This window comes from Lactuca saligna, chromosome 8 (assembly GCF_052625555.1).
Source record: "Lactuca saligna cultivar CGN05327 chromosome 8, ASM5262555v1, whole genome shotgun sequence".
Classification (NCBI taxonomy): Eukaryota; Viridiplantae; Streptophyta; class Magnoliopsida; order Asterales; family Asteraceae; genus Lactuca; species Lactuca saligna.
This window is the reverse complement of record NC_136424.1, coordinates 26432976-26454955: the sequence shown is the minus strand read 5'-3', so window position 1 is coordinate 26454955 and position 21980 is coordinate 26432976. Positions and strand designations below refer to the sequence as shown.

Here is a 21980-nt window from a genome sequence, read left to right as displayed (position 1 = left end):
ATATGTGAGAGAATAGATACTCTATATACCTTTGCACAACCCGCAAAGACTTCACAAAATGGTAGCATTTCATAACCTAAATGCCGTTATTTCTCATTATTGATCAAACATCGGGATCCTAAAAGCCATACACATATGACTCTAACTAAATGTTGCCATTTGAAGGAGATGACATAACAGAAAGAATATCCATCACAGAAGACATGGCACTCAGAGCAGCTTTCAGAATATCCTGAGAACAACCAGGTTTCACAATGCTTCGTACCTTCATAAATATAATTAAAATCATTAAAAACAATACCATATTCTAATTTATAAAACATCATATAACAAATTCAAAAGTACCTTGTCAAGATATACATTCAGTTCCTTTATACGCCCCATATAATCCAGATCCTCAATACACAAGCTAACAGTCCTAGATTCAGCCCCTGGACCATCATATTGAAGAGGCCCAGGGTTTCTATACACATCATCCATTAAGAACTTTGTTGCGTTTTGTCTTAGCACCCTACACAATCACAATCACGACTTAAACCAATAACACATAAATGAATGTTTCTTTTTAACTTGATATACAGAAAGAACGACTTAATAGAGAAAGTCAGGAATCAGAATCATGATAAAGCCACATACTCGTATACTCTGCCTCTCAAGTCCACAATAGCAGGATGGACAACGGGTCTTCCAATAGTTATGGATCCCGATGCACTACCATAATCCTTCACAGCCATCATAGCCTACAAATTTCCAAAATATTCAAATACTCACAAATTTATCAATCATTATATACAAAAACAAAACCAAAAAAAAAAAAAAAAAAAAAAAAAAAAAAAAAAAACCGTTATTGGAGCAGCACCACAACGCCACTTGCTCAAAGAATTCTTCAAGTTAGTTACTGTGGCCATATAACCATTCAAACCAGCTGCCAAAATATGGTAACAAATATGTCCAAGAACCTATGTTATATATATATATAGTGTCCCATGTTAGTTAACAAGCATATTTATCATAGAATATGTAATGTAAACAAAAAATGTATATATATATAAAAAGAAAACATACGTAAGCATAGTCACAGTCGAACTTTGAAGGTAGAGAACCCCGAGCTTGATATCCCAAAAAGTGGCAGATAGCTGTAAATTTCTTCCCTTTGTATGTTCCTTCTTTCTGTTAACATATTTCATGGATGATTAATTCTTTAATGATCATGATGAGAAAAAAAACTAAAAAGAATAATCATGGTTTGTATTGTACTAGTCTTTTGCTCATTTCTGCTTCTACAAGTACAGCAAGAAGCTTTTCTGTTTCAATCTGTGACAATTGTGCTGAGTCATCTGATTCTGGATAAAGAAGAAGCTCTTCTCTAATAAATGGTGGCAAAAAGTGAAATAATGCGGATGCCCAAGGTGACAATTGTGATGATATTTTATCAATGGAAACACCTTGTCGAAGAAATCGATGGATTTCCTGAAACAAAAATATGTAAATTGATATAAAAAAAGATGCACTTAATGAGTTAAGTGAGAGAAAAAAGAAAAAGAAACATCCCCTTAGTCACCTTTAACAACCCGTAAACTTCAGGGATGCTTTCTATAAGCCCTTCTGGAAGTAGAACAACACCATGGTATTTTTCTGTTAAAGAAAATATATTTTAAAAGATAAACTGAAGATAATAACTATAAATCTATAATTGAGATACACCCACAACAGACCTTTTTCTGCACGAGCTTGCACAGCATCACATATCTGTTTTGTTAAGTCAAAAATGGTAAGTTTTGAAGCAACAACTTCCTCACCAAGAATAACCTATAAAAAAAAAAAAGGTTAAAACTATGTAAATATATGTACATAAATTAATAAGAAATGAGGTGTAACAAACTAACAATTACCATGTTAGGATGTGATTGAAGAGTGCATTCCAAGGCAACATGTGAGGCCTTCTGACCCATGAGTCGAACAAAATAATAGTACTGATCAAGGAAGAAAAATCGTTTCTTGATTGCTTAATTTTTGCTAAAAAGTAAGAAAAGAAAATGTAACTTTGTTTTGAAATATGTGGATTATTACCTTCTCAGCAGAAAGAGCATCTGTGCATAGGTTGCTAATGAGTTGAGAGTCAACCTAGAATATATAATCAAGAAAGGTGACATGTGTATAATGATGCTATTGCTATATATCTTTAAAGTGAATTGTGGGATGAATATTGGTACCTTGCAAACTGTATCAAAACCAACATTAGCTTCCACAAACTGGTTCTTGAGATCTCCATTTAAAGTAACAGGTACTCCAACCACCTACAAAATTCAAATTTTTTTTAACAATAATAGCCTCACAATTTATGGCTTGTAACTTGTAAGGTGTTTAAACTTCTTGTTTATGTCTATGTGGGATATGTTATTGTAATCATGGTGTATGATAGCTTAGATACCTTTGTAGAGCATTTTGCTTGAGAAAAAGTCTCAGCGAGGTGGGCTGCATCGGTGTTTGATGTTACACCTTTGATTTGTAGAACAAAAAACAGGGATTAATAGATAATAAAACAAGAGATTGATGAAGAGATATAAGGAAGTTGATTCTTTTTAATCGATAAACTTGATCCTATATAAATATAAATATATAATGTACATGCATACCTCCGACAATGATCAAGCCATCTAACTTCAAAGCATTACATGCAGCCATGGCGGCGTTAACTTGCTCTGATGTTCTTATTTGATCTCTCGATCTTCCCAATAGATCATAACCACCTTGATTTTTGTAGGTTGCAAGAACATCGTCTGTGATTTCAAGGGTTTTTTGAGCAAATAAACCTTCCGAACCACCTAATCATATGCATGGAACAATTCTCTTGAATCTCTAATAATATTTACATCATCGAATGATATATGATAAGTAAAATCAAAAACGTTACCCAGAAATCCAAGCAAAGTACTTGAAGAGTTATGAATTTTGAGAGCTTCATGTAAACCCCAAACAACATTATGTCCTCCAGGAGATTGTCTACCACAGAAAACCACTCCGACCCTGAAACAACATTCATGTAAAACCCATTTTACCCCTCCGTGGAAGAGATTACAAAAAGGGAAACGGGAGAAAAGGAATTTATACTTGATTGCAGGGTGATCGTTGATAATCTGTGCATCCGGAACAATGGATGTAGGTTTAAGAAAATGAGCCAAAGGTTGACCATAAGTGTGAGGAAACGATTGACTAATAGCCTGAGCACCAGAAGGATCTGCTGCAGTAGTCGCATCACCAAATTCTACTCGCACAGTAGTTCCCTGTGAAAGAGCTCGTTAGATATGATCATCGAGTTCATGTTCTAGGTGAAGCTACCATTAAATCAATCGTAAGATGAACCAGGTAAAACTGTGAAGATCGATAAAATTTTATCATAAAAGCGAAATCAAGTTTGATCAACAACAAAGTCTGATGTGTTTTACACTTTTACTAAATGGTAAAAGTAACAATAGAAATAAGTGCATCAAACTGTCAATTAGTAAAACGATTCAAAAGCCAATTCAACCTGAAATCGAAACACATCAAATAGACAAATACCATTACATGATACATATATAAATGGAAATCATCAGAATAAGTGCAAAAAACAGTTTGGAACTTATGAAAGTGAAAGGGAAACCTGAAGGCAAGGAGGAAGCAATGGTTTGTAAAAAGATCGAGCCTTTTGAAGAGTTGAAAGGTCTCTGGGGATTCCATAATCTGATCCCATTTCTGCAAAAAGGGGTTGCTCTGTTTTTACGCAGTTGATTTTCTCTCTGTTTTTTCTTCACCAACGAACTGGGTTTTTGTAGGGGTTGTGGTTCAGGGTATCTGCCATTTTTGGACCCTCATCTTCTCAAATATGTCTCTGTGATCAACCTGGTGTCAACAAACAATGGGGATGCGCCGTTGAAATATGAAAACTAAAGAAAAGGCACTACATGCGTAGCTTTGTACGACGCCCCCTAATAATTCTTATAAAAAAGAAAGTATATAAAACAAAAAGAAATACGAAAGGAAACAAGAATATAGAAGGTCGTTTAACTTTAAATAAACTATTTTTAAATATTAGCTTTCAATGACGTTACATAAATCGTAGAAAAATGATTTATTCATATCTTAAGAAGGTGTACAAGTAATTCTAGTAAACTTTTTATTTTAAGTTGTGTTTTCTTTTTTCAAAAATAACTCTGATAATATGTATTATATTTTTATAATCTATTAAAAAATTCAATAATTTGAAATTCACATTGATTTATAACTTATAAGTAATGGGAGATGATTCTTCCATTTAAGATTTTAATTCGATAAATATAAAGATCGTTCTTCTATTTAAGATTTTTATTCATCAAATATAAAACGTACGCTTCATCTATTTGTATAATAACTATCATATTTTTTTTTTGTTTATAATATAAAAAACGGTATGTTTTTAAATGATTTATTAATAATAATATACAATAGTTTAGGAAGTTTTTTTTCAGAAAAGTTTTAATATATTGGTTATTTGCTAAAAATAATATAATCTTAAGAAAAGTCTCGATATTTTAACCAAATTAACGAAAAAGATTCTATCTAAATCAGGGCCGTTCCAAATATATTTTGGGCCCAGGACGTGAGAAAAAAATGAACCCTTAAAATATACAAATATAATCAAGTTTTTTTATAACAAATCAATAATTAAAAGAAAACTATGTGTCCTATCTTCTAAATATAATAAATTCCATAAAAATTTTGGATCCCTTTAAAAGATGGGCTCTGATCGGTCGCTCCTATCGTCCACCCTCTGAGATGGGTCTGATGGGTCTGGTCTAAATCTACCAAACTGAAAAAAAAAATTAATTAATAATCTATCATTTTTTATTAAAAAAAATTTTAAATTAAACTGTAATTTGTTCTTTTATATAAAAATTACAATAACTTTTCAAGCATTTCATATATAAAAAATAATAAAAATAATAATAAGTAACTTTTTTTATTACACGACTTATATATTAACATAAATACATTTATATTTAAATTTATCTCCACTTAGATTTTTCTTTCCTCGCTGGTCTCGGATGTAATTTGTCTTCAACATTGTTTACTGTACTCAATAGACTTTGTGAAAGGAAACGAAAAATAGACTGACCATTATATTTGAGCATGCGACAGAAACTGCTAGTAGCTTGCAACATTTATGGTTTCTAGAATAAAGATACCTAAAATAAATTGCAATTATATTTATTTATTTTTTCTTTTGATAAATAAAAATAATTTTGTATTATGAGACATGTATTTTGTCATAATTTTAAAATATTTATTTTTCATTTCATTTATTCAGTTTCCATAAATTAAACATACCATAATAATTATATTAATTTCAAATTTTAAACTTTAATTTCAATTTTAAATAAATTTATAGTTTAAACATTTGTATTTAATATTTTGTTATAGTTAACCCGTATAATAAACACTATAGATTAAAGTGCAAATCATATGTAAAAGTAAGGCTTTTCTATCCGTTCATACGTAATTTTAACGGAAAGTCTGGTTTCTTATTTGATTGTAAATTAAATAAGTCATACATACCTTTAAACATTTATTTAAGAATATTTTAAAATAATAATAAAAAAAAATCTTTTCCATTTATAATTTACCATGAATAATGGTTAAAGAAAACTTTTAATATATCCAACTTTATTCTCTTCTCTTTCTTTTGCCTGCATCCACTTATGAAGAATCTCCCATCATCGATAATGACTTAATATTCTAAAGTCATCATCGATCAACCGTTTCATAGATATAATTACATAGTAAACAATATGTGTTTTCAGTTCACTTTTATCATAAAAAAAATGTTTAGAATAACATTTAAACGATTATGTTTGTAAGTTTATAATAATATGTAAAATCTGGTGAGTAATAAATCAATTTCTATTTTTAATAGTTTATATATTATTTGATTATAAATTTATAGCATAACCTTTACATATTGATCCTAAGATCTAGTTAAATAATAATAATAATACAATAAAAACAATTTTACAATCCAGAAAAGGTTATGGTTATAATTTGTTACACATTTGCATTCGATGTCAATATAGACATTTAAAAATATTGATATTGAAATTACATTTCCCAAGAATAACTTATCCCATGATACAGTAAAAGAACATCATGACAACAAGTTCATTAAAAGTAAGTTTTCCCATGATAATAAGGTTATACCAATTTAGTTTGTGATATGGAACCTTAACGCCTTATCATTACAAAATCAATAGAATTTTTAGTTCGACTATGTATATAATACGATTATCTTAATCGTATGAATATGTAATTTATGTGTGTTCTTCATTTGTCATCATATCTTGTATTGTGTATGTTGACCGAACACCTAACCACTCTTCTCGGAGTTATGGACGAATATGAGAATATGAACATTGGCAGGTTTGATGACCATTACTTTACCTTTTTGGAAGATGCAAATGGAAAGATTATATGTACCAAAAAACTAGATAAACTTCTTTCATAACATAAACATGAGAAGAAGAAATATGATGATTTGGATTTATTGGATTGACAAGCCCTTGACATAATAGGTTTATCATTGAGTCTCAAAGTCTGTAAACATCATTACGAAAACAATAGAATCTCTTTAGTTTGGAGGTAGACATAACACCATTACCATGTGTGAACCATACAACTTCTGGGTTCTTTGCATGTTGTTGGTGTTTGAATACACACAATAATTTAATAGTAAAAATTTGTAGATATCAAGACAACTAAAACTAGACAATTGGGTAACCCGACCCAATTACATTTATGTCAATTCGGGGCATACTATATTTTAATCCAATTTACTTGTGTAGGGTATGTGTTGGCATGTTAGTCAAAAAACAGACATGCAAATTTCATTAAATTCTTACACCAAAATCAAATTCAACAAAATGGTGAAGTTATGGGTTTTCCGAACATGTTTCCGAAAACCTGGTCGCGTTACAAGCCTCTTAGATAGATTCAACTTTTTAGGTGGAAAATGATTTTGGACCGATCTGGTTTTTGTGAAAACCGGTTTGTCTTCATTAGGAACAAACTCAAATCGCTTTTCAAATCCATCTAGTTTGGATTAGAATTTCTGTTTGAACAATGAACACCTCTAGTTCACGGGGTATGTTGAAAAAGCCAATTACCTTTTTAGCGGTTTTTATTTTTTAGCACATTTTGACCCTCTTGCCTTTTCTGGACATTTATAAAAACGGTGAGTGAATTGGTTCAGCATAATTTTGAGTTCATAATTATTTATATTAACGTTTTATATTTAAATAAGTAAATATCTATATGATATGAATCATTTTCTTTTAACAATTTTATAAACTAATGACTAATGGTAGTATTACTTTTCAAAACGGTTATAATAATTTATAAAGATTCGGTTATAAGCTAAATTACACCGAATTGGAAGCCATAAGTGGCCCTATTTAAGTTGGATGGTCTTCTTTTCTTTATGATCTAATCTTCATACATACTTATAAAGCTAGTGTTTTTTCTTGAATCCCATGCATTTGAAACCTCCATATACTTTTTCCTTTCACCACACTCATTTGAAACTCCCATGACTTTTCAATTTCTTTATAATAATAATTATAATTTGGTTAATTAGGTTAAATAATTATCAAGCCTAAAGTTTAATCATATATAAACTAAATTTCAATATTAAAATAATATATTTACTTCTACTAATAAAGTTATGTTTTTTTAACTTATAACATATTATACTTAATTTATTAGTTTTAATATATTGTTGGATGTAAACCATTATCATTTTAAAGATACAGTTTTGGAATAATTTGTATAAAATACTTAAATTATTAATTTAAATATAACATTACAGGGTTAACTTAAATATAAATTTTAGTTTAACTTATACAACGCAAAGAATATTTTGTAAATAGTTAAAAGTGGTAAATTGTAGTGTCTTTCTAATAATGATTCTAAGTTGGTTAATAAGATCAAATAAATATCAAACCTAAAGTGTAATCATAATAAACTAAATTTCAATTTTTAAAATAATATCTTTACTTCTACTTATAAAGTTACGTCTTTAAATTTTAACATATTATAATTAATTTATTAGATTTAATATGTTGTTATATGTAAACCGTTATCAGTTTAAAGCTAAAACTTTTGAATAATTTGGACAAAATACTTAAATTGTGAACTTAAATATAACATTATAATATCAACTTAAATATAACATTACAATATCAACTTAAATATAAATTCTAGTTCCACTTAAAAAACTAAATAATATTTTGTAAATAGTTAAAAGTGATAAATTGTAGTGATAAATTCAAAAACTAAATTGTAATATCAATTTAACTAAAATATTTCCTAAATATATTTTTATAATCGTTAAAAGTTTTCAAATAAGTAGCTTAAAATAACTTACAATAACGGTAGTTAAAAATAACTCTATATAAATGATTATACTGTTACCTTTAAAATAAAAAATAATGTTTGATGTTTTAAATAACTATATTGATAGAAATTAAAAATTCAATCAAATAAATTTTAAAAAAATAGTTAACAATTACAACAACTATAAATATCATTAAACCATATATTATATTTAATTTTATTCATTTGTAACTTGCGGGTAGAAGTCCTTCAAACGATTAAGATTATGAAGTTGTAATACATGTTTATATTATTATATAATTCAAAATAATAAATATATTATATCAATTTAGTATAAAAATTATTATATCAAATTTAACAACAACGTTATTGTTATATTTAAAAAAAGATATATTTGTTAAAACTTTAACTATATAAGTGTTTCTACGTATTACAATGTCAACTTAAATATAAATTTCACTTCCACTTAAAAAAGAAAAAAATATTTTGTAAATAGATAAAAGTGATAAGTTATAGTGATAAATGCAAAAACTAAATTATAATCTCAATTTAACTAAAATATTTCCTAAATGTTTTTTATAATCGTTAAAAGTTTCCAAAAAAGTAGCTTAAAAAAACTTACAATAACAATAGTTAAAAATAATTGTATAAAAATAATTATATTGTTACATTTAAAATCAAAAAACAATGTTTGATATTTTAAATAGTTATAATGATATAAATTAAAACATTAAGAAAATAAATTTTAAAAAATTAATGTGAGAATTTCATATATGCCCTTCTTAAACATCAAAATATTATATTTATCCAACTTAATTTCTAAATATCATATTTACCCTTCATAAAATTTCAAAATATCATATATGTCCCTTTTAACCATCAAAATATCATGTATGCCCTTCTTAAATATCAAAATATCGTATATGCACTTTTTAAACATCAAATATCAATGGTAATATCTAAAATATCCTTCATCTACAACAAAAAAAACTAAACAATCAAAATATAGATTCCATAGAGAGGATTGAAGATAAATATTTTTGTTTGTCAAGATGACGACATTCTACAATTTAGAAGTTCACATTCCATTATCATAGACGTAAGGATAATATCGTTAAATTTTTTAATTATTATAGTAATTTTAAGTTTTAAAAAATGAAATATTAAAAACATTATAAAAAAGGATTTGGGCAAATATGATATTTTAAAGGTTTATGAAGAGTAAATATGATATTAAGAAATTAAGTTGGGCAAATATGATATTTTGAGGTTTAAAAGGGGCATATATGAAATTCTTCCAAAATTAATTAACAATAACAACAACTATAAATAACATTAAACTTTATATTATGTTTAATTTTATCCATGTGTAACTCGCAGGTAGAAGTTATTCAAACGATTGAGATTAAGAAGTTATAATAAATGTATATATTATCATATAATTCAAAATAATTAATATATTATATCAGTTTAGTATAAAAGTTATTATATCAAATTTAACAACAATGTTACTGTTATATTTAAAAAAAAAAAAAAAAAAACATATATTTGTAAAGATTTCAACTATATAGATGTTTTTGCGCAACGCGCAAGCATTCGCCTAGTTTATCCGGTACCTTTGTAAACAGTTTTAAACCAAGCCTGTGATCTTAATTCTTACAGATCGTGTTTAAAAACCCAATTAATATATACTATACATAAAGTTTCTGAAAGAAAAGTGGCAAACAAAGCGTCAATTAGGGGCTTTGGAGTACTATTGGAGGAAAATAAAGGTTAGCCATGTTTAATTTGGGGAATCTCAGTTCTTTGTCTTGGTAACCGCTAATGGTATTTGGCTATTTGCACCAAGTATAAACGCAATTATGATTGCATTTAATACAAATGCATTGGATTTAACAGGTGTGACCTTAATTTGATTTCCTGCTTTAACGATCGACGAGCTGCTCCCATTTAACGCGAAAATGGTTTCAACACAACACTTTGCGACTATGGAGAACCTTCCAAGCGACGTTTTATCAGACATATTCATCAGATTATTGGCCAAACAGCTTGCTCAAATGAGGTCTGTATGTAAATCTTGGAATGCTCTGTTATCTCAATCCTCTTTTATAAAATCCCACCTCCATCGTTCTGTCCATAACAATCATGAATTTCTCTTGTTCTATGAGAAGTGTGAAGCATTACACTTAGACTCTGAACCATTTACAGCACACCCATCTACATCTCCCCATGTGGAACTCACTGATTTTATCAAACTCCCAGCTACTCTCCAATCTAGAGGCGCCAATGTCATTGGGTCCGTTAATGGCTTAATCTGTTTGTATTACGGATTATGTAATCGTTTCGTTGTTCACATTTGGAACCCTTCCATATCTGTTGTGTCAACTCTCCCCCGATATTCTATGCCTTCCATTTGTGATGATCCGATTCGTATCCTTTTCCGGTTTGGTTTTGATCCCAAAACTGACGACTACAAAGTTGTTAAGCTTGCTAACTTTCTTCAACCACCCAGCTTCATGGACCCGATAGTGGTAGCCATACTAGGTACTAATTTTTTTCTAGTTAAAGAGTGGCTGCAAGTTGAAGTTTATAGCATGAGAAAGGGTTCATGGAAGGTAATCACAGAAAGGTTTCCATCTCAAGTCACTGGGATTACAAGAACAAATGAAGTTTGTGTAGATGGACATGATGGGCATATTCATTGGTTTTGTTCTGTTGATGAGGGCAAAGAACAAGCTCTAGTGGCATTTGATTTGGGTTTTGAGACATTCTGTGAGATTCCTGTTTCAGCTTGTATAAACGCTTTAATGCTTTAGGAGTTTTGGGTGGAAAGCTGTGTGTGATGTCATGTGTTGAAGATGGTGAATGTGAGGTGTGGGTGATGGATGACTATGGGGTGGCTGAATCATGGGTCAAACATCATGTTTTTTCTCAGTTTAGTGGTGATATTGATCCATATGGATTCACATTACACAACGAGTTTCTTTTTAATGCTTACAAAAGTCATCTAGCTTTGTATGATCCAAATGCAACATCGGTTAAAACCTTCAAGATTCCCTGGTTTAAGGTTTTAGGTGTAGCTAAAATTGTTAATTATGTGGACAGCCTTGTTTGGGTAGCACCTGGTGAATGTGAGACCAGAGCATCTCTTGATTGCATATCTGAAAAGAAGCATCAGTAGAATTTGTTTCTTTTCTTTTATTAGAACTACTTTGCATGGTCATGTTGTGTTTCTTAATTAGGTTTATGTCAAGAATTGTTTTTTTACTCTTTAGTGCATTACATCTTGATTCTCTTTTGTTGGCATGATGAGTTTGTTATGGTGGTTCAATTTGATTTTCAGAAGTTTTGTATTCATGGAAAAGATTTCTTTACATTAACTTTTTTGACATGGTTCATTTGCAACATAAGTTGCTTGTATTTATTGTTAGATTGTGCTTTGTCATAAGGAGACAAGTGTATGGTTGTCGATTATGGTTAACACTATTTTAGATTACAAAACCAGTATATTATAATTTTTTTTGAAAAAGCTTAATGATTGTAAGATCTAAGGTGAATTTGGTTTAGTTTTGTGACTTAAGGGTTTGTTAGAATTATCTTTCTATTTGTTTCTTCTTAGAGTGATATGTATTTCTATATGATAGCCGCTATCAATGAACACAAAGGCAAAAGTAGTACATATATGAAACCAAAGTGGAAGATTATTTGGATAATGAAAATTATAAAGGATTGATTTTGGTGCAGGAGTGGGTATAAATCTAATGGGGTCAATGCAGGTTAAAGCATTAGGTCACTTATAAACATGAACACTTTAATAGATAATAAAAAATCTTCATCATTTTTAAATGCTATCTTTTATGCTTGGTCATGTAGTTGTTGGTCTTTATGTTATGTTATATTATCAACCCTTATTCCCTTAGCTTTGTCTTTTACAACTAAATTGATAAAAATAGTGAAAAAATAGTATAAACACAAAATCCTCTCCAACTATTACATTATATTAGACATTATATCATAGTAAACGGTAAAAATGGTCCTATGATTTGCAATATTCCATAGATGGAGTTTAAAAAACATACAACTTGCAAATGTTCTTTTTTTTTTTTTTAACAAAGTTTCTTTGTGGTTTTGACCTTTATCAATATTGAAATGACTTCTATATGTTTTTAATTTTTTTTTATATATTTTTAAATATTTATTTTATCACTCTTGAAATGACTATTATGTTAATTAATATGATTTAATTGCATAGCTTAAAATTTATACTAAGCAATTAAATCCTATTAATTCGCATAATATTCTTTTCAAGAGTGCTATAAAATGTAATTTTAATTAACTTTCTGTATAGGTAACCAAACTGTATTTTTGGAGGGTAATGGAATCTTCTATTACATTCCCTTTGTCATTCCATCATACCAAAAAGACACTAAAATTATTAATGGACAACATGAAGTTGGCGCTTAGTTGTTGATCTTCATTTCTTGTTGTATCTGTCAGCCAGAGAAGTTCATAAACAAACAAAATTATAAGGGTCGTGTGCAGGTCCGAAAAAATAAACACCATAAACAGCAGTGAAAAAAATCAACCCAAGACTGCTCCAATTCCTAAACATCTTCCTGAAATATCTAATTCCTCTCTCACTGCCATCTCCACTATGTGAAGATTATAAGGACTTATACAAACACAAGTTCTTTGAGGAATAAACTCGAACAGTTGGTATCCACAATACAAAATGTTAGGATAAACATGTTTCTAGATACCAAATACAAAGTGTAACTGATTTAATGCTCATGAAAGAGCATTAGGATTTAGGGTAAACGAAAGAAAAAATGGCAGAAACCAAACCTGGCGTTGGGAGGCAGTAACGATGCTGACAGAGGGAGGCGACAAGGGCGTTGGCGGTGACACACAGGAAGATGAAGTCACATAAGAAGAGATTGGAGAACAAAGTCGTTGACCGGACATTGACCGGCTGGTGGTGAAGGGTTGCAGATCGACTGCTGGACCAAACCGCCTTCAATGGTGAGTTGTGGTGTGGCGGTGAGGGCCGGCTAGGTCAACGAGAGAGAGAGGGGGAGAGAACGAGATGAGAGATATCAGAGAGAGTGCCTGTGTACCTTACTCCAGTGTGAGTGATCAACGTGACTGGGAGACGGAGAGAAGGAGTGACTAGTGAGAGATCGGATTGCAAATCGGGAAGCGAAGAATTTAGGGGGAACTGAAAATGGTTGAATTTTTTAGAATGCGACTTTTAGGATTTAAATTTGTCAAATTTTTTAGACGTTTCCTAGGAAGGTCCTCGGAAATACCGAGAAAATACCAAGGAAATGGAAACATTTGTTTGTGAATATCTTTTAAAACATTTATATAACTTTATCATTAACTTCAATTAAAATTACTATCACAAACATTATTTAGAATACTATCAAGGAAATTAAACACTTTTTTTTCGTTTATTTAAATAACACCATCATTAGGATTATTTTTAGTGTATATATATATATATATATATATATATATATATATATATATATATATATATATATATATATATATATATATATATATATATATATATATATATAAAAGGAAAAGTGAATATGTGGCTATCATGTATGTAATATTAGGTATAGAACCATTAAAATTGTCTTCATTTTGATTAAAAAACACAATTTTTTTTCTTTGTTAACTTCTTCATATTGCTTTCATAATTTTTTTTCAACATCTATGTATTTCGAATGTGTTGTTTTTACTAGACTTCTGGTAGGTTTTATAACTTTCTTTGACACCTACCATATATATACTTGCATGGTTCTTTTTAATGTGTTATGGAAAGAAGTTTATTGGTTTTTAATGAACAATTTTAATCTTTCACTAGAACTCTCTATATTAAATTTGAATATGAAGATGTATAGGTAGTTGATAATGTATTTTTATACATGGTTTGTGGTGCAAAATAAAATATTTAAAACTCCATAAAAATATATACAAAGCCTATCATCTACTCCAATAGTGAATATAAGAAAAATGGTAGAGAGATTTGATTACATTTTGATAAAACTATGTAGTTTTTTATTGTTCTATACCTAATGTTAGGTATATAACAGCCACATATTCCCTAAGCCCATATATATATATATATATATATATATATATATATATATATATATATATATATATATATATATATATAATAATTTTATATCCAAATATGTGTTGAAAAATTTAGATTACGATATAAATAGTTGGAAAAACAATAAATAATATTCAGTTTCCTCAGAAATACGTAGGAAGTAATTTCTTCGGAAATGGGTAGGAACATCCTTCATTATCTTATGTGTATAAAGTTGTCATTATCATCTTTATTGAATGCAGAGTTGTCAGTATCATCTTTATTGAATGCAGAGTTGTCATTATCATCTTTATTGAATGCAGAGTTGTCAGTATAATCTTATCATCGAGAAAATCCTTCATTATCTTATGTGTATAAGATTTTGTGACGTGTTGTCTTTTTATAGGATCATTGGATTTTATCTAGATAAACTATTTTAACATTATCTTTTTTTTTAAATTGGAAAAAACAAACAAAAATAAATATTCTTCCTCTATTAATAGAGTATAACACTTACATATTTTCATACCCACCTCTAATTCTTCATTTCACTCTTCATTTCTAATCTCTTTGAAAAATGTCTCATAATGCAAACTCATCATATGGTTTCGATTCATCGCATGTGAATGAATATGATGAATGGGAAGCACGAGTTGTTCAAAAAAATCAACAACTTGATGTTATCACGAGTGAGTTACTCATAGGCATGCCAAACACAAGTGTAAGAGATCATCCTAGAGCAAGAAGGAGGTATTGTGATCGGGAACGTGAGCATGGTGAGGCACGTTTGATGAAAGACTACTTTGTTGACAACCCAACGTATGGTGAAGCAAAATTTCGTGGTAGATTTCGAATGCGAAAACCACTATTTCTCAGCGTAGTGGAAGCTGTTACAGCCAATGACCGATATTTTCAACAAAGACGCGATGCCACATGCAGACAAGGTTTTTCACCAATACAGAAATGTACTGCAACTATGAGGGTATTGGCATATGGGGCATCAGCAGATGCACTTGATGAATATTTGAGAACGAGTGAGACTGTAACAAGGGATGCTCGTGTAAATTTTGTGGAAGGTGTCATTTCATGCTTTCGTGAAGAGTACCTTAGAAGTCCCAATAGAGATGATTTTGCACGACTGCTCGATGTTGGAGAAGAACGTGGATTTCCAGGTATGGTAGGCAGTCTTGATTGAATGCACTGGGAATGGAAAAACCTCCCCACCACTTGGGTTGGACAACATGCAGGTAGAAGCGGTAAGAAAACAATAATTTTGGAAGTTGTTGCATCGTATGAATTATGGATATGGCATGCATTATTCGGAAGACCGGGTTCGTGCAATAACATTAACGTCCTCCAAAGATCTCCTTTTTTTGATGATGTCTTGGTAGGTTGAGCACCAAAGGTGAGTTACACTATGAATGATCAAGAAAATAATATGGCTTATTATCTCACTGATGACATATATCCTTCATGGGCTGCCTTTGTCAAGTCAATAAGTTCTCCACAACTTCGAAAACACAAGTTGTTCGCTGAACATCAAGAGGCGGCTAGAAAAGATGTTAAACGAGCATTTGGATTTTTACAAGCTTGTTTTGCTTTTCTTCATCCCCCTTGACTTGTGTGGGACAAAGATATGATGGGAAAAATTATGTTTGCATGTATCATTATTCATAATATGATAGTTGGGGATGAACGACACACATACCTTCATTATTATGATCCATCAGAATTTATAACTACAGAAGACGAAGAATCCTTCGAATACTCTACTCAACGAATTGGAGATCTATCCCGTTATATGACCAACAGGGCACAAGTTCGCAATAGAGAAGCTCATAACGCTCTAAAAAACAATTTGATTGAGCATATATGGAAAAAATTCAGCAATGAAGAATAATTTAGTAGTTTGCATCTTCTGTATTTGTAACTTATTTGATCTATTTTATTAAGTATGTTTCATGAATGTAAATATATATATATATATATATATATATATATATATATATATATATATATATATATATATATATATATTATTTATTTAATTTTACGTTTAAAATAAATAATTTATTTGTTTCAAAATAAAATATTTATTTTGAATATTTCTAGTAGTTTTTAGTAAAAGAAATTTTAAATTAAGTTATATTTTTTTAAATAAAAATGGGTTTGGATTGGGTTGCTAATGGGTGTAAAAAATTAGATTGGATTGGGTTGTATAGGTGGAAGAGAGAGAAATTAGTTTTTTATTAGAAAAGTTGGGTTGGGTTGGGTTGCTAATAGGGGTAGTCTTAGGGAGCGATGCAGGTGACATGTTTAATACCTGTATCCCATACAAACTTCAAGAGGATTTGATACTTACAGCCCCTCCCACCCCTAAGCTTTTCGAAATGAGTCCGAAAATTACCTTTTTAACCCCTGATTCCAAAAATCTTTACAATATAAATCCATAATTTACATTTTATCCCTTGCTTCCATAATTCCTCTCATATTAAGTCCTAACTGTTACCAAGTAACCCCTGACTTCAATATTACTTACAAATTAAGTCCGGATTTTACACTTTAACCCCCGCCTTCTAGAATTATAACAGTTAACTCGTCGAGACCAGCATCTTGCTATATAATTATTAATTTTAGGGCTACGACTCATTCATTAATTTGTTTATTTATTTATTAAATAAACGGGGTGTTACATATCTCCCCCACTTAAATTAGATTTCGTCCCCGAAATCATTCTTTACCATTCCTTACACACCCAACCACTCTAGTAACATGGTCAACATCCTCGGCACGCCCTAGCCTTCCTAGGGTTGCTGTGGCCAATCTTCGCAAAGCCCTAAAATCCGTAGATGAATGAATTCCTCGCAACAAGATAACATTTATTCGGTCTGAAATCTGTTATCTCGAGGTGTTCTAAATCCCTGACAGACCACTCATACTTAATCATTATCGTTAAATCTAGTTTGTTTATCCCTCAAATGACTACTCAACTTCTGATAACCTGAGGCTCCCACTAGAAAACTGAAATCACATACCCAATTATCCCTGAAGGTCATTTAGCATAACCCAAGAAATCTGTTATTTCGTCTGAACTTGCAACCTAAAACACAGATACTAATACTGTCAATCGATGAAACTGTCCAAACATCGAACTTCCCGAAGCAGTATGCTGCCACATGGCTGCTTGCCAAAATCTACCAAGACCTCCCTGGTCTCAATTCGTTCACCAACCATTTGAAATACCGGGTTCCGACCTGGATGCAAAGCCAAAGGACTCCCCACTTAGTTACCTCACACGACTTCTGAACGAAATCCTTCTCTAGAACTAGTTGCCACAAGTTATCATGCCACTGCGACTCTAACAACTTTATGATCTAACCAATCGGGTCCATGCGTCGAATCTTGTCATCATCAAATCCAAGACTAGTAGTGATTGCTACCTGACCAATGGTAGCCTTATCTCACACATCCTTAAGCAGTCCATTGCTTCCCTGATTTCATAACTGTAGTGACGCTCCTACAGTTTTATCACTTGTTCAACTAGATCTAATCCATTCGGGTAATTCCCAAATCCAATTCGTGGATTTTCGTATCCTCACTGCTGCATCCAAACTGGTGGGTACTATTTTTTCTTCCGCGTCCTAACAACACACTCATGATATCTACTAACCGAGTGAATGTTACGGCTACACCCACAGACTTACAACACTATATCACTATCTGCCAACCCCGTGAATGTTACGGCTACACCCGTAGAATTACAACATCCTAGCACTATCTAACCGCTAGTGAATGCTACGGCTACCCTCGCAGTCTTACAACACCTTCCATGCTAACTGACTGTTAGTGAATGCTACGGCTACCCCCGTAGTCTTACAACACTTTCCATACTATCTGATCGCTTGTGAATGCTGCGGCTACCCCCGTAGTCTTAGAACACTGTCCATACTGGGTCAAACATGCACTCGACTTAACACTCAACTGAATTTGAGTCCTAACTGGAGCTCTAACCTGGTTCCCGAAACATGTTGTTTAAGAGTCTCGAAGGCTGCCTACTACTCAGGCCCCTAGCGAAAGGCCACCGACTTCTTGGTCATTCGGGTCAAAGGAACCGCAATCTCGGACCCGCTAGACCTAGGAAACTCCAAATCTCAGTTGGAGACCTTGGAATCTCCTACTGCATCTGATTGGTCTATATTTATAGCACAATAAATTGTACTAAATATGTTGAATTGATGCATAATTGTCCAAGAATGGCACTACTTTAATGAAATGTTGAAAATTATGTGCAGGAAACTAATTAGTGCTAAAGTGGGTAGAACCCGCAAGAAAAACAAGAAAAATTGCAGCTAACAAGCATGGGAGATGAATTGTTAAAAGAATGAAGAGAAATGGTGCTGAGAAATTTGACCACTCTTCAATATTTTGATCATATATCAAGATCTATAGTTCCGATTGACATGAATGAAGAAGTTCTGGAAACTAGATAAAATTTCCTACAACTTTCATGTTTTGCGTTTTTACTGATTCTATCGTTTTCATCACCAAAAAGGGGAAACAAAGATGAGTGGTGTCCTAGAACGCGTCTAAAACGCTCCCTAGGACGGCTACACGTTTTAGGCTATTTTTAAGTGAAATCAAGGACAGCAGAAGGCATGTAAAACGTCACAAAAGACACCCACACATCCTACATGATGTCTAGGATGCCTGCTAGGATGCCGACACGGAAAAAGACCCGAAAATCAGTTTTTCAGCACCTATTTAAGGGAGATTGAACCCTAATCGACTGAGGACTTCTTCCCTGCGATTTTCCACAGTTTTGGAGGGTTCCAAACACGTTCAAAGCTTCTCCAAACATGTTTTTGATCATTAATTTCCAAATCCAATATGAGAAATCATAAAATTCATTATCATTCAACATTTGAAGATTATTCAACCGACAGATCTACATCAATTCAATCAAGCTCCAAATTTGATTATTTCATCTCCAAGGTTTCATCGTTCCATAGTTGATTGATCATTAGACTTCATTGATTTTATGATTTCAATTTGGTTTGTTAATTTTAACATTAATTCCATTGTTTATATTGAAGTTGTGTGTTTTGTTAATCATATGGAAGGCTAAACCACCTAGGTTACTTCCGGGAATGTTGTAGGATGTTAGGATGAACACATTTTGATTGTTACTTTTATTCTAGTCAATTTCAGTTATTGTTTCATTCTTAAAGTTATGATTTCTACTTATAGTAATTGGAGTTGGGTTTTCTTATTGTGTGATATTGCAACTAAGATAATGTATTGTTAGTTCACTAGTCATTCTGAATTCAAGTAGTTTAGGAACTAAGATGACCAATTGAACCCACATACATTATTCCGAATTTGTAGTATTATATATTCAACATTGTAATAGGTAATCATAAGACGCATTATCGGCAAACCACTAGTTGTTCCTAATCCAATTAGACATAGGGAGTAAGACAACTAGTTGGGATAACATATTGTGTGCTCAAAATTATTTGTTGCATGTTAATCAACCTTAATTATGTTTAGGTAATTAAATTGGAATTGAAGGGAAGAAAAACGTGTAAGTCCAACCATCTAAACAACCGAACCGGAAGTATCTTGTTTTTTTCTCTTTGATAGTAGTTTGTTTTAGTAGTTCTTGCATTACCAAGTTTTTAGCTTTTTCATCAACTTTTAGTTTAAATAATTTCGTGACAATTGCTAGTAGTTTTTCATTAACTATTTTAACACAAAGTTTGACCACAACCTCCTCGTGGATTCGGCCCTTACTTACCCTAGCTATATAGTGTGTGTGAGGTTTATTTTTAAACGAGACAACGACCTCGATCAGCATCTCGGCCTCTATCTTGGCCGGATCGACCATAATACCCTTGTGGTTGACAAGGTGCCCAAGAGATTGCACCTCGCGCAACCAGAACTCACATTTGGAGAACTTTACGAAAAATCTCTCCCCCACTTAGATTCGACTAAGTCTTCACGACAAGTGAAAATTGAAGGATTCCCAATCCTTCTCGCTTTCTAATATCCCACTGATGACAACCTGAGATTACCAATGTTAACGATCAATTACCAGTCAAATCTCGAGATCGCCCATCCCATGAAATCCTGAAGAGTACTCTGGAAATCTGGTACAGTCTGACACCTCAATCCATCCACCATGCTCTCAACTAAAGGCCTTAATCTTCACTCTGGTTGATGAATCCTCGTTCCCACTTCCAATCTTGCAGCACCACTGAACTCTACCCGAACACATCCCATGCGAAAATACAATTCTCTTGAACATCCAACGACTGAACACCCATGTGTTAAACACTCGCAACTAACTCCACTATCTTCATGCTACCAGTCTTTCCCTAACAACGGTAGTGCCTTGATCTCCAAAGTTCATCCATAGATAATTGTCAACCATACCTGAACCATGATAGAACCACTGAACACTAACTTCAACGGTGAACTATTGTTCTAACCCTGACCAAATATCCTCTCAATAATACCCCGTACAGATCCCAACAAAGATCTGGAATGATAACGGTACACGCAGAACCCACTCTGCAAGATGCGTCCCTCTGTGGGTTCATCAAGGACTTTTCGGCATCCAGGATGGCATATGTGATCCTTGATAACCCATACACTAGTAGAAAATCGACCCGAGATCTAACTAGTCCAAACTCAATCAAAATCCCAAAGCGATACGTATTCCCAACATCCTCTTAATAGCAGTATAAGGTGACATACCTACAACATCTGGAGGAATACTGATCACCTAAGCTGACATGATCAACCCTGCCACAATTGTAGCAGCCTAAACCCTTGGAGTGACAAACTCCCTTGTTCACTTTCCCGAACGCGTTGCACTGACTCCGGCCCTACTGGCCTTTCATCCGATGATCAGAAATCATGGGTCTCTTCCCGGGACCCTCTACTATACGCACCTGGCACAACCCTCTCTCCCCAGGGTGCTCCAAATCGATCTTGCATCTACAAACTATTGGAAATCATATCCTTCAGGGTCTGACACCTTGCCACGTTCACTAGCTCACTTGCCAATGGCTAAGCTGCAACAACTATAACATCCTTTGTCCCCAAATTGGGTCACAAACTCCTCCCTAAAAGCTTCTCGGATTCTCCAAGACTCTCACTGATTCGAGTATGGATCATGTGTTTTCAATAGTATGGGCCCAATACTACCTTCCACACTTATCCATACTTTCCTCAGCAATCCTCCTGAATCCTCCAAGTCACTTCCTCGAACCGGTACACCCAAGTCTCACTAAACCTCCCTACTAACCCACTGAAGCATATCCTAGGCTTTCCTAGGTTCCCAAACCCACCTAGTCCTTAGCTGCTGAAAGATTCTCAGTAATGTCAACTAGCTACCTCATGAATATAGCCACATGCAAAAAAGATCAGATAATCATTCGAGTAAAAGACCCAACCCTAG

At 32.2% G+C, this 21980-nt stretch overlaps 1 protein-coding gene and 1 long non-coding RNA gene across 2 annotated transcripts; both read right to left on the bottom strand.

Annotated features, from left to right (window-relative positions):
* Positions 1-50: 50 nt before the first annotated feature.
* On the bottom strand, positions 51-3980 carry LOC145010786 (pyrophosphate--fructose 6-phosphate 1-phosphotransferase subunit alpha-like). Its single transcript, XM_078969321.1, has 16 exons — positions 3644-3980; positions 3112-3284; positions 2915-3027; positions 2637-2825; positions 2432-2499; positions 2214-2297; positions 2071-2124; positions 1893-1973; positions 1716-1809; positions 1562-1635; positions 1258-1470; positions 1066-1170; positions 843-959; positions 637-740; positions 346-511; positions 51-265 (listed from the first exon to the last, which is right to left on the bottom strand). The coding sequence occupies exons 1-16, from the start codon at positions 3731-3733 to the stop codon at positions 146-148; spliced, it is 1845 nt and encodes a 614-aa protein (XP_078825447.1). The 5' UTR covers positions 3734-3980; the 3' UTR covers positions 51-145.
* A 5970-nt stretch (positions 3981-9950) lies between these two features.
* Positions 9951-13660, bottom strand: LOC145013072 (uncharacterized). The gene is made up of 2 exons (XR_013664820.1): positions 13249-13660; positions 9951-12893 (listed from the first exon to the last, which is right to left on the bottom strand). It is a non-coding gene; the product is annotated as an uncharacterized LOC145013072 (long non-coding RNA).
* Between the last annotated feature and the right edge of the window lie 8320 nt (positions 13661-21980).

What these genes read in the sequence shown, in the direction of transcription:
- LOC145010786 (XM_078969321.1), bottom strand. Translation starts at nt 3,733, where the DNA reads ATGGGATCAGATTATGGAATCCCCAGAGACCTTTCAACTCTTCAAAAG. An exon ending in AAGTTTACGGGTTGTTAAAG is followed by an intron (nt 1,471 to 1,561) that starts GTGACTAAGGGG and finishes TTTTTGTTTCAG; the next exon opens with GAAATCCATCGATTTCTTCG. An exon ending in GTGGTGCTGCTCCAATAACG is followed by an intron (nt 741 to 842) that starts GTTTTTTTTTTT and finishes GGAAATTTGTAG; the next exon opens with GCTATGATGGCTGTGAAGGA.